The sequence below is a fragment of the Carcharodon carcharias genome, chromosome 2 (assembly GCF_017639515.1).
Source record: "Carcharodon carcharias isolate sCarCar2 chromosome 2, sCarCar2.pri, whole genome shotgun sequence".
NCBI lineage: Eukaryota > Metazoa > Chordata > Chondrichthyes > Lamniformes > Lamnidae > Carcharodon > Carcharodon carcharias.
In genome coordinates this window covers 142,202,941-142,216,122 of record NC_054468.1, presented here as the reverse complement: position 1 = coordinate 142,216,122, position 13,182 = coordinate 142,202,941, and the positions used below count along the sequence as shown (strand labels likewise).

General features: G+C 39.0%; 1 protein-coding gene across 6 annotated transcripts in view; it reads left to right on the top strand.

The window, feature by feature from the left end:
* afdna (afadin, adherens junction formation factor a) overlaps positions 1 to 13,182 on the top strand; it is a 243,077-nt gene that overhangs the window by 43,432 nt on the left and 186,463 nt on the right. For all 6 annotated transcript variants that reach the window (XM_041212059.1, XM_041212057.1, XM_041212055.1 and 3 more), the window contains exons 3-6: positions 1,125 to 1,240; positions 4,302 to 4,459; positions 8,741 to 8,907; positions 11,679 to 11,836. In XM_041212059.1, the coding sequence (XP_041067993.1) occupies positions 1,125 to 1,240; positions 4,302 to 4,459; positions 8,741 to 8,907; positions 11,679 to 11,836 (599 nt within the window). The remainder of the gene's footprint in view (positions 1 to 1,124; positions 1,241 to 4,301; positions 4,460 to 8,740; positions 8,908 to 11,678; positions 11,837 to 13,182) is intronic.

Here is a 13,182-nt window from a genome sequence, read left to right as displayed (position 1 = left end):
GCTTCATTTGTAACAATTTTCACAATTGCAGTTGACACTTAAGACACTTCTTGCCCACTGTATATCCTGCTTTTCATCAAGGGTCATACAGTATCAAATGTTTCCTGGGGCTTTAAATGCTGGAACAAAAGAACAGTGGGGAGGTTTTGATTGTTAAGAAAGTCTTAAGATGAGGTGTTAGTCCTCGAAGCATATGATGCCTTGTCGATATCCATTAGCTGAAGATTTTCAACCTCTATCTAGTGGGTGAAGGGTATCCCCTGAAAGAATGAAGAAGTCTTACAGGACCAGTAATCTATATTTTGTGCTAACTTAATAGTCATCTGAGTAACAGCAAGAGGAGAAGCTCATTTCACATTGACTATCATTTCAGTGTGTTTTAGGACATTATTTGATATTACATTTTTGTAGATCATGTAAAGTTAGAAGATTGGGCAAAAAGATTAAACAGAAAAATATGTCATTTGTTTTATTTTGACTGTTTTCTTCTCAAGTTAGAATTCCATTAACAAGATTGACCTGCCAGACTCGGCACTGGCTTGTTATTTGCAACATATATAAAACCTTTAATGCTATCCCCCTCCACTGCTGTCCCCTTGCTCTCACCTCCCTGCTGTTCTCTATATAGCTGCTCAGGATCACTAACCATTAGAAAGCAATAAGAACACTGAGCACTAATTATTTCCTTCAAATTACCTTCCCATTTGGATCTTGATTGTTGAAACAAAGTTCAGAAATGTTTTAAAATAGACTGACATTATTACCTGCTCTCTGAAATCTGTTTATTGACAGCTTGGATGACAACAGTTGCTTTAAAACTATTCTGAAACTTAAAAATTGGTGAGTTGAAACAAAATCAGTTTCCACATATTATGGAACAGTGCATTTCACTAATTTGGCTATGCATTGGGATCCTTCCCTCAACGTTCCATACTTACAGGGTTTCAGGAATCTGTTTTCCTAACTTGTTTCTTATATTTACTCTGCTTCCATTGATTATAAATGTATAAGTTTTAAAACCGTTTAAGTTATGAATACTTGTATATTTCATTTTTAGCAGGGAAATAAAATACAAATGTATAATTTGTCTTTTACTTGGAAAATGTGTAAATTTTATTTTATAGAGGAACGTAAACTTGACCAGGATGAAAAACCTTTGGTTGTACAATTAAACTGGAACAAGGATGATAGGGAGGGAAGATTTGTTTTGAAAAATGAAAATGCCTTCCTCCCACCAAAGGTAAGATGATGTATAGAAGTGTAGTGTTGAGATTTTTTTGCCCCACCTTGCTTAATAAATTGGCACAATTTGTAACTCCATCAAAGACTCGATAGATCAATGCACTGCACGGTGAAATGTGTGATAGGTGTGAAAAGTCTCATTAGTGCTATTGGCCTATCGGGGTGGTGGTTCCTATTTCTTGACCATTGTCCTTTGGTGTTCTGTATTTGTATGAATACATTCCTAACGCCCAGTATCTAGGCTCCATATGAATGGTTTATTTGAATGAGTTATGAGAAGGCTGCTATCCTTGTGCAGCTGTACTGTAGCATGTGCTACCACATTCCCTTTGTCAAATCCATGGCACTTTAGCAATAGACAATATTTTAAGAGTTACAGCACATCAGCAAGTGTTTGTCCAAGATGAGGTTGGGCAACATGATTGTTCAAGAAAATTAAATGGGGATTGGGGTGGTGGGAGAGAATATGTTATCTTGTTTTATTTTATGTAATTAAAAATCATGTATTTTGAGAAGTATGAAGTTTTCCCTGGACAGCCAGTGCAGTATTTTGGAAGTCGGTTACTTTAGACTAATCTGCATATTCCAATTTTTTTCTTTCTTGTGTTCAAAGTAGGTAACCTCACACTTTCCTATATTGACATTTGCCATTGTTTACCCACTCCTGTTATAACATTGTTTTTTGCTGCAATCATGCTTGATCTGTTTATAGTTTCCTCTCTATCTATATCACTATTATTTACTACAATCCTTCATCTGTTTATATTTTCCTCCCTCACTATATCACTATTATCAGGCCATCTGTAGAGGAATCCTATCAGAGCCTTGTAGCCTTTATTGCATTCATAGCATTATTGAAGTAATTCTCCAAAGCCTGTCCATATGTGTTGCTGGTATGTTCTCTCTTATTCGCCTATTGCACTTTTTGATGCTGATGCAATGTTATTCTACCAATTTAATATCTTTATTTTTAATTACTCAGCTTTATTTTGAATAAGTATTTTATTAATTCCTATAACCTCTCCTTTCCTGGGAGTATTTATCATTGATGTTACGTACTCTGATCCTTGCTCTCCAATTTTTATTCATATCTTTATAAAGCTGTTATTTCTATGTGAAACCTCTCTTACCACTGTATTGGTTTCACGTCCTTTCCACAGCACTATTCATCCTTTTTGCTAGAACCTTGGACCCAACCTGGTTCAAATGCAGTCTGTTCCAACAGTACAGCTCCTTCCTGTATCTGTACTGCCCTATGAAATGCAATACCTTTCCTTATCACTTTTTCAGCCATGTATTCACTTTACAAATTTGATTATCCTTATGATAACATGTAGCTGTGGTAATAATCGGACGATTACAACCTTCGAGGTCCTGCTTTTTAATTTCTGCCCTAGGTTTTCTTATTTCCTTAGCGCTGCTTCTCATTCTTTGCGTGCACTACAACAACTGGTTCTTTTCCCCTCCCCATCCATGTTCCTTTTCGTTCACTTTGATTTATCCCTTGCCACCATAGGCATTGTGGTCATTCTAGCACTGCTACACCAGACTGGCCAAGGAACTTATCAAAACAAAGCAGTTATTGAACCTATGGAATCTTGAGCCATTGGGACTATCTAGCTACCATTCATCAAGTTTTAGTTTGCTTCCTAGAGAAATGATTCAGAAGGTTAAATGTTTACTAATTCTGGTTCTCCATTTTACCACAGATGAAGGATTTTGCGTCCTGTATGTTTGCATAATTTGCTGTCAAGTTTGTTTTTCTTGCGTGGTATGATTTCAAAGTGCATTCATGTGATGTTTCTGAAATGTGTTGCTCCACAGATGTGAAAATATACATCAGATGTATGCTTAGTAGTTGATTGTTATCTGTATTTACATATGTTCAAGAAGTACCAGAAAATCTAAATGTTGCTTAGAACCTCTGCAGATAAGTTAATGTATGGGTGATAGAATTTACTGGTCAGTTCTGCATTTTATTCAAAACCAGTTCTGTTCAGTGCTTTTCTTGTCAGTAGATAATTGGGTGGCTTGTAAATGAAAATTGGAAAATAAAGTTGAACTCTAATTCCTTTTCTCGACCAGATGTTAAAGTATTTTAATTTTATTTGAGCTAACTCTAAGAAAGCTTCATTAAGACAAGTTTAGTGAGAAAATATTGGAATATTTTCCTTAAAAGTTAATCATGTTACTTCATTTTGAGTTCAAATTCTACCAACAAGCAGGCAAAGAGTTTGTGTTTCCTGCTTTCTGCTGCTGCTCTGCCTTTTGCATCTGTTATAAGAATTCTACACAATTTTGTACAGTCCCAACCCATTTCTTAATGGGTGTTATAGGTTTTTGGCATTAGTAGGCAGTCTGAGAAAGCATAGTTATAGCAAGTGGGAATGACATACTGGTGTATTGAGAATGGCCTTCCTGCATGGTTGGGAGAATTGCTTTTGTTACGCTGACCAGGTATCTGATAAGGAAGATTGTTCCATTACCAAGTGCCAACATCCCAAAAGGAGACAGTATTCTTGAACTATAAGCTGCACTTAACTAGAATGCCAGGGGAGATGCACTGGAGATTTGATGGTAACCATAGGCCCTCTTTGCATATTAAAAGCATTTTAAACAAAAGCAAAATAAATTGTTGCTGCGTACTTCTTGCATTAACATTTAATATAACTCATTTTCTTAAGCATTAGTACAGAAGAAAGACAACTCTAACAAATATTAGAGATGACTGAAAACTAGGCCAATTTAGTTTTTAGGCACATTAACCAACAAACCCAATCAGGTTGATGGGTGAAAGACTCGTCAAGGTAGAATTTCTGTGTGCCACACTTGCGTATAAGTAGTAGCTGCGATAAATGAAATTGCAATGCAAGAAACTTTTCATAATAGGAGTTAAGGGTGGGGAAGGTGAGGTAAAGTGACCATAGAAATGTTGCACTAATATGGGGATTGCAGTTAAGCGCATTTCAAATTAATTGGTATGATTATTTTCATCTTTTCAGCTTGATTTGTAAGTAGGTTAAAAACTGTATGTGGTGTAACACTTGTTTGATTTATAGAAGTCTCAGAGTAATGGTCCAGAAAAGGAGAAGGAAGGTGTGATCCAGAACTTTAAAAGGACACTCTCAAAGAAGGAAAAGAAAGAGAAAAAGAGACGAGAAAAGGAAGCACTAATGCAAACTGTAGATGATGATAGACCTAATCCCAGTGGTGATGGGTAAGCAGTAGCAAGCTATCACTTTCAACATTACAACTGTTGCTCTTATGTCCATAACTGTTCTTCTAATTCCAGCTGTTTGTCGTTGTTCTCTGCAGTAAGAGAGTGATATGTGCCCAACTTTAATGCTGAATGTTGACTTATATTAAGTATGTAGTGTGTACATTATAAGTACTTCCAGATGGTCAACTCCTTAAACTCAGAGCAATATTTGTATGCAAGCTAATTTGTAAGTGATGTAATGGGTAACTTGGTGTGCAACACTTAAAAAGATTAAGAAATGGAAGCAACACTGCTAACATATAGTAGTAAGGTATTCATTGACTTCCTTTATGTATGCTTTGTACTATGATGTAGGACCAATAGTTGATAAAACCATGCCCTTATTATGATAGAGTTCATTCTTGCTAACCTTTCAACCTAGTCCTCTTCAGTGATCAGAACTCCCTATTCTTTCAATGGTGTAAGTTGCTTACAGCATTGCTGAGAAAGAGATGTTCATTTTTTTCTTTATTCGTTCATGGGATGTGGATGTAGTTGGCAAGGGTCTGGACTGCGTAAAGATAGATTTCCTTCCCGTCAAGGGGATTAGTGAACCATAGTGAACAATTGATAGTTACCATTACTGAGATTGCTTTCAAATCCGGTTTTAGTAATTGAATTTAAATTCCACCAGCTGCCATGATGGGATTTGTACCCATATCCCCAGACCATTAGCTTGGGCCTCTGGATTACTAGTCCAGTGACAGTTCCAGTACACCACCATTTCCTGAACTTTTAATGTCATTTGAGGGACACTATAAAATAGAAAATTTGGAAAGGGCGATGCAATTTATAAACCCAACATGAGACTTTGCAAGGATGGTGCCAAAAGAGCCCTGATACAGATCAGAAGGAAACTGACTCCATGAGTTTGTCTTTTTCAGAAACAAACTCCTCCATTTATGCCAGAGCTAAATTCTACAAATGAGTGGGAGTCTGAAAGTACCTGGTGTATAGTTGCATTGTTGAACAAGACATTGTATTAACAAGGGAAATATTAATTTTGCACCCTGTTGAAATTGGAGAGTTTGCAAATGGCTTTGGCTTGCTACTAGAACAGCCAATAATAAACTATTTGAGCTTCCACAACACTTTTAGGAAAGCATATGTAAGAACATAAGAAATAGGAGCAGGAGTAGGCCATTCGGTCCTTCTAATCTGCTCTGCTAGTCAGTAAGACCATGGTTGATCTGATTGTGGCCTTAACCCCACTTTCCTGAGTGCGCCCTCATACCCCTTGACTCCCTTGTCAATCAAAACTCTGTCCAACTCAGGCTTGAATATATTCAAAATATCCACTTGCTGGGAAGAGAATTCTAAATTCTGAAGACCCTCTGAGGGAAGAAATTCCTCTTCATGTCCATCTTAAATGAAAAACCCCCTTATTTTGACACTGTCCCCCTCATTCTAGATTCCCCACAAGGGGAAACATGCTCTCAACATCTACCTTGTTAAGCCCTTTAAGAATTTTTTATATGTTTCAATAAGGTCACCTCTCATCCTTCTAAACTCCAGTGAATGTAAGTCCAACCTACTCAGCCTTTCCTCATAAGGCAACGACTGCATCCCAAGATTCAGCCTAGTGAACCTTCTCTGAACTGTTTTCAATGCAAGTATGTCTCACCTTGGATAAGGAGACCAAACTCTAGATGTGGTCTCATCAATGCCCTGTACAGTTGTGGCAAAACTTCCTTACTTTGATACTCCATCTCCATTGCAATAATGGTCCCATTTCATTTGTCTTCCTAATTATTCGCTGTACCTGCATGCTAAGCTTTTGCGATTCATGTACAGGGACACTCGGGTTTCCATCTACTGCAACATTCCGCAGTCCTTCTCTATTTAAACAATAATCAGCTTTTCTATTCTTCCTGCCAAAGTGGACAGCCTCACATTTTCTTACATTATTTTCAATCTGCAAAATTATTGCCCATTCACTTACCCTATTTTTTTCCCTTTTCAGAGACTGTATCCTCTTCACAACTTGCTTTCTTACCTATCTTCATAGCAAATTTGGCTATCTTATAGTTGGTTCATTCATCCAAGTCATTAATGTAGATCATAAATAGTTGAGGTCCCAGCACTGCTTTCTGTGGCATGGAAGTAACCATTTATCCCAACTTTGTTTCCTGTTACTAGCCAGTCCTCTATCCAAGCGAATATATCACCTCCAGCATCATGAGCTCTTATCTTCTATTGTAACTGTTTTTGACATCTCATTAAACGCCATTTGGAAATTCATATACACTGCATTTACCAGTACCTCTTCTTACACCCCGTTTGTTACATCCTCAAAGAACTCTTAATAAATTTGTCAGACATTATTTTCCTTTCACAAACTACGTTGACTTTACCTTATTGCTTTTTGTCTCCCTCCTTGAACAGAGTGGCTAAACTGCAAGGGTAGCACATCTATTGAGAGCTTTCCAGAATCTAGGGAATTTTGGGAGATTGCAACCAATGCATCCACTATCTTTGTAGCTGCTACTTATAAGATCCTAAGATGCAGGCCATCAGGCCCAGGGGTTTTGTCAGCCTAAAGTTCCATTAGCATTCACATTACTTCTTCTCTAGTCCTAGTTTTCTATCTGAAGTCACAAGATTCATCTGATTAAACCTAAGCTGAATTTTGCAAGCTCTGAACTAAACTAATTTTCTCATTCAGATGAAAATTTTATAATCACTGAAAATTAAGTGCAGAAAAATGTTGTAGAAAGAATCTTTCTGCAGTCTTGGGTACTACGCCTTCTTTAAAATGTCCTGTGTTTTTCTCTTCTGACTAGTTAACTGGTTTATTCCATACAAGTCACAAGATAGTTATGAACAAGGAAGACCATCAGTCTACCTTACTTTAAGAAAGGCCCTGAAGTTGCCACATTGCTGAATCCAATGCCTCAATAATTTTAACATTTTTGCCTTTACTCCTTTATCAGAAAGTCCATTCCATGCATTTACCATTCTTATCTGAAGATTTCACAGCCTTGAATTTAAGTTGTCCTAAACTCACAGCTTAAGTAATATACAGAATTTACTTTTCCTGGTCCCTTAATTATCTTAAATACTGTTTATCTTATTAATAGGCTGAAAAGCTTCTCCAGTCTTTACTCATAAATCAAGCCAGTGACACTTGAGATGTGACTCTTCTCTGTGCTGTTTGCAGAGCTTGTCTCCCTTAATCTTGGTGACCAGAAATGAATAAAGTACTCAAGGTGTAGAGATCAGAGAACTGTACAAGTCAATCATAACTTGTAAATTCAGTTCCCATTTCTGTTTTCTATTGTTGCTTTTTGTTCTCTACCCTTCAGCCAATTTCCCACAGCTTTGTTAGTTCTCTAGCAATATTTTGTTTAGAACTTGGCCACATGGCATTTGGAAGTCTAAGTACATGATGTCACAAGGCAGTCCAGTCAGTTAGGTTGCTACTTTCCCTGATTGATAAAATTGGTCTGACATATCCTTCACTGGATCTATGTTGACTGCTGTTTAGTAGGTTACCCTGGAATCCTAGAAGATCCAGCCAATGTTTGTTACAGTTATTTAATGGAAAGCAACTAATTTCACCCTTTGCAACCGCTCCAGCCTAACCCCACCACTTCAACACAGCTTGTCACTGTGAACTATAAAAATGTTATCCTCCGTAGTAGCAAATATGTGATTGATGTGTCTTGAGATATACTGCAATCTGGAAATTTATGTTTGGTGTGTTCCAGAAATGTTAATATTAGCTGTTAAAGTGCCATTAAAGAAGACCCCATTCACCCAATCCAACAATATCTTTTCCCAGGAGAATAATGCAGAATAATATAAGAAGCTGTCAGCAAAAGCTACTAATCTGCAGGAGGTAGTGAGTGATCCACATAATTAGGACATTAATAAGTTAAACTTTGTTACCTAGCCCAGTTGAACCCAAGATGTTAAGACCAAATAAATTACTTTAGCCCTTAAATCCACAGCTGTGGATTTAAGGGCTAGTACAAGCACACCTTACTGATGGACCTTAAATAAGTCAGTTTACTCCTTCCTCAAACACAATGTTCAGTTCATGAAGCCTTCAAAAATCCATGAAACTTTAATAAAATTTGTCAGAAAAATTTCTGCCAAGTTTGAGAGAATGCAGGGAAGTTATATTTATCTCAAGATTTTGGAGACTTAAAATTACTCAGTGTGGTTGTCATTTATGCTTTTTCTCCAATATGATGTAAGTTTAAAAATGGTAAATATCTCTCTCTCTACCAAAAGTGAGAACTCAAGTTCACATCTTGCAGCAGAGGTATACAAGGACATGCCAGAGACTAGCTTCACCCGTACAATATCTAACCCTGAGGTAGTTATGAAACGAAGACGACAACAAAAGTTAGAACAAAGAATGCAAGAATTTCGTAGTGGTGATGGACGGCCTGATTCAGGTATCGATGGCTTGTGTTTGTATAGCATCTTTAATGTAGAAAAACATACCAAATTTTTCAGAGAAGTAATTTTTAAAAAAAGACACTGAACCAAGGGACATATCAGAGGATTGCTCAAAAGCTTGGTCAAAGATGTGGCTTTTTGGTGGTGTCTCAAACAAAGATTAAGAGGTGGGGACGTCTAGAAAAATAATCCAGAGTGTGGAGCCAAGGTTTAAAACCGGTGGTGAGATGAAGGGAGTTGAGGAACTGAGTGTTCAGTGAGCTGTAAGAGGTTCAAGACATTGTTAGGGACAAGACCCTGAAGAGATTTGAACACAAACATGAGAATTCAATGTGGAGTGTTAGGAGACTGGGCACCAGTGTAGGTCAGAGAGGATGGGTGAGTGCAAAAATTTTAGATGTGCTGAAGTTTATGGAGAGTGTAAGAAGCGAGCCTGGCCAGGTGAGCACTTGATTTGACTGGAGGTAAGAAGTTGTTACAAATTAAGGTTTCAGCAGTTGATAAGTTGAAGTAGGATTGGAGATGGGCAGTGTTACAGAGCTGGAAGTATGGGGGGTCTGTGATAGAGAGGATGTGCAGCTGGAAACTCAGGTTAGAGTCAAACACGTGTATGAACAGGTATAGGTCACTCGGAGACAATGGCCATAGAGGGGGGTTGAAATTGATGAAGGTAAAGAGTTTGTATTAAAAGCCAAGAGTGAATGACTTTAGCTTTCCCAATGTTTAGCTTGTGCAAATTGGACTCATTTAGTACGGAATATTAGGCAACATACAGGCAGTGGAAGGGATGAGACAGAGATGGTATAGATGTAGAGTTGGGGGTTGTTGCCATGTTTGTTGAAGCTGATTCCATGTCTTTAGATGTTGCAATAGGGCAGCATTTTGATGATGAGGGGGGCCCAAAAGTAGATCCTCTGAGGACTTGAAATAATGCTAGGGCAAAGTGAAACTATTGCCAAAGTTACTCTGGTCATGAATGGATATGTAAGAATGAAAGGGTTGATGACAGTGGCTTTGAGGGGAGGCAGTGACTGGGGAAAAAGCACTGTTTACAACGGCAGCTAGCATGTGGGTCAGGCAGGTAAGTGAGTAGTCAGCAGTTTATTGGGGATGGTATCAAGGGAGCAATAGGTGGGTCCTGTGGATAAAGAGGGTATAGGAGAAGATGGGATAGGAAGGGAATGGATAGATGGTTGAAAGTTCAATACTAGTAGGAAGGGAATGTTTGGGTTATGGGCAAAAGGAATGTGGAGAAGCATCGGAGGCAGTTGAATGCATTATCTTGATCTTGGTGATGACATCCCTGAACTCTGTTCCATGCACTTGAGATGAGGGTGGAAAGGGTGTGTGGTTTGAGGAGATGGAGGGGAAAAAAGTGGGTTTTTCATTGCTCTCCATAGTGATCTTGTAGTTGTAGGTTTTGACAAGAGGCTGAGATTCAGTAGAAGCTATCATGTTCTCCTGAGTGAGGGGCTTTAATCATAATTACTAATGCCTTTGCTGGTGTGATTGGCACCAGGCCTGACTGTTGGTCTGTAGCTTACTCTTGGGAAAGCGTAGAAATGGCCTGAGTGATCTGTCCTCCATCTGGGCTGATGCATTTTATCTGGTCCTCCCCTTAAATTTACTGGCTGAGATTGCATTGTGAAGTTAGTGTATGACTGGATCTAAGATGTGGACATTTTATTCATAAATGTGGGCGTTTTAAAAAAAAAAAATGACTGAGCCACAAGATGTTTCATAATAGTTGTTTCATTCTGAAATAGTTAGGCTGACCAATATTTAATAGCTGATTCAGTGTATTTAAGTTGAAAACCATGGTCCAGATCTGGATCATCAGTAACGGAACATACCCTCCAAGATGCATTATGGACCCCCTTGGAAGTCCCAACACACCGCCTCTGTGGGAATTGCCTGGGAAGTCTGAACTTCTGGTGAAATTCCCCTGCTCCCTGGGGGCCCCCGCAAAGGTCTCCAACTCTGAGCTTGAGTCAGAGACTTGGGCAGTTGACTTACTTACCTGAATGGTTACCCAGGAAATGTTAGGCAGAAAAGTCCTAGTCTAACTCCTGGGTACTGTACAATTGAACCACCCCCCCAACTCCTAACCCTGACCACCCCCCCACCCCCTTAGCTGACCTGACTAGCCCCACCACCCAATGATTCCACCCTCCCCCCAAGACCTGACCTGACTTCACTGCCCTACTCCCTCATCCACTCTACTCCCCTACCCACTTCCCTCGCCTACCCTACAACCATCATTCACAAACACACTGAAAAGCTGTTTAATTGTCCCAGAGCTTTTCAGTGTTAGTGAGCACTTACCAGAACACAGCAGCTAGTGCAGTAAAAAGTGGGAGTGTAGCTTCTGCGTGGATTCTTTTTGCTAATGTCTCCAAGGTTTCTTCTGCTGACTGCATTCTGCAGGACCCTTAATTGGAAGATTGACCAGAAAAGTTAGAGGATGGTAAGCGGTACTTTTTTGTCTGATTTAGGTCAGAAATAGGGTTTCCAACTCTGATGGAATATTTGAACCTATATTTCTTTGGAACATTATTTAAGTAGTCTAAGTTTAGCAGAAATTTATGGTTTAATGCAAGTCATTGTCTTTGTGCTATTGTATTAGGATAGTTGCTAAGAATTGTTTTGACGTTTCCTCATTGTAGATCAGCTGTCTGAAGAAAACGTGCACTAAAGTGTTAAAAGAACTAGTCCAATTTAATTGGGCTAGTATGAACAATAAGGAATTTGTATCTTTTTGGTCCAGGTGGAACCCTTAGGATCTATGCAGATAGTTTAAAGCCAAATATACCATACAAGACCATCTTGTTGTCAACAACGGATACATCAGACTTTGCTGTTGCAGAAGCCCTTGACAAATATGGACTGGAAAAGGAAAACCCAAAGGAATATTGTATTGCACGGGTATGTGTATTTTTTGTGCATACATAAAGTACTTTAGTACCATTTTGATTAAGGGTAAGCAACTATGTGGACTAGATTCTCTTAAGATATCAATAAAAGTTCAATTCATGGCTACTTCTGTAACGTAGAGCTAAATAACATGAAGATTTATTGGGGTTAAAACTCTTCATGGACTACTTGCATACTAAACAGCAGAAGCAGCATGCCCTGAATAGAATTAAGCAAGCCCACAAGCAACTGATCAGATCAAAGCTCTGCAGTCTTGTCACATCTAGTATTGAATAGTGATGCACAATTAAACAGCTATTAGGAGGAGAAGGCGGCTCCATGACCATCTCTATCCTTAATGCGGTGGATCCCAGTCCGTGAGTGCAAAGATAAGCCTGAAGCTATCCTTTGCAATATCTTCAGCCAGAAGTTCTGAATGCATGTTCCATCTCTGCATGCTCCTGAGGTTCATACTTTCATAGATGCCAGTCTTCAGCCAATTCTGTTTGCTCCATGAGATATCAAGCAATAGAAACACAAAGTAGGAGCAGAAGTAGGTCATTTGATCCTTTGAGCCTGCACCGCCATTCAGTATGATCATGGCTGATCCTCGATCTCAACGCTATACTCCCACTCTCCCTAGACCCCTTGACAATTTTAGTGTCTAGAAATCTGTCTATTTCCTTCTTAAGTATGTTCAGTGACTTGGCCTGCACAGCCTTCTGTGATAGGGAATTCCACAGGCTCACTGCCCTCTGAGTGAAGAAGTTTCTCCTCATCTCAGCCCTAAATGGCCTTCCCCCTATCATGAGACTGTGACCCCTTGTTTTAGACCCCCCCTCCCCCCTCAAAAAGCCAGAGGAAACACCATCCCTGCATCCAGTCTGTCCAACCCTATCTGAATTTTATGTTTCAATGAGATCCCCTCTCATTCTTCTAAACTCCAGTGAATATAGGCTAAGTTGACCCAATCTCTCCTTATACGACAATCCTGCCATCCCAGGAATTAGTGTGGTGAACCCTCACTGCACTCCCTCTATAGCAAGTATACCCTTTAAGTAAGGAGATCAAAACTGCATACTCTACTTCAGGTGTGATCTCACCAAGGTCCTGCACAGCTTCAATAAGACACCCTTGCTCCTGTTCTCAAATCCTCTTGCAATGAAGGCCAACATACCATTTGCCTCCTTAACTACTAGCTGTATTTGCATACTTTCTTTCAGTGATTGGTGTACGAGGACACCCAGGTCCCTTTGTACATCAATATTTCCCAATCTATCACCATTTAAGTAATACTCTGCCATTCTGTTTTTCCTACCGAAGTGGATAACTTCACGCTTATCCACATTATACTGCAT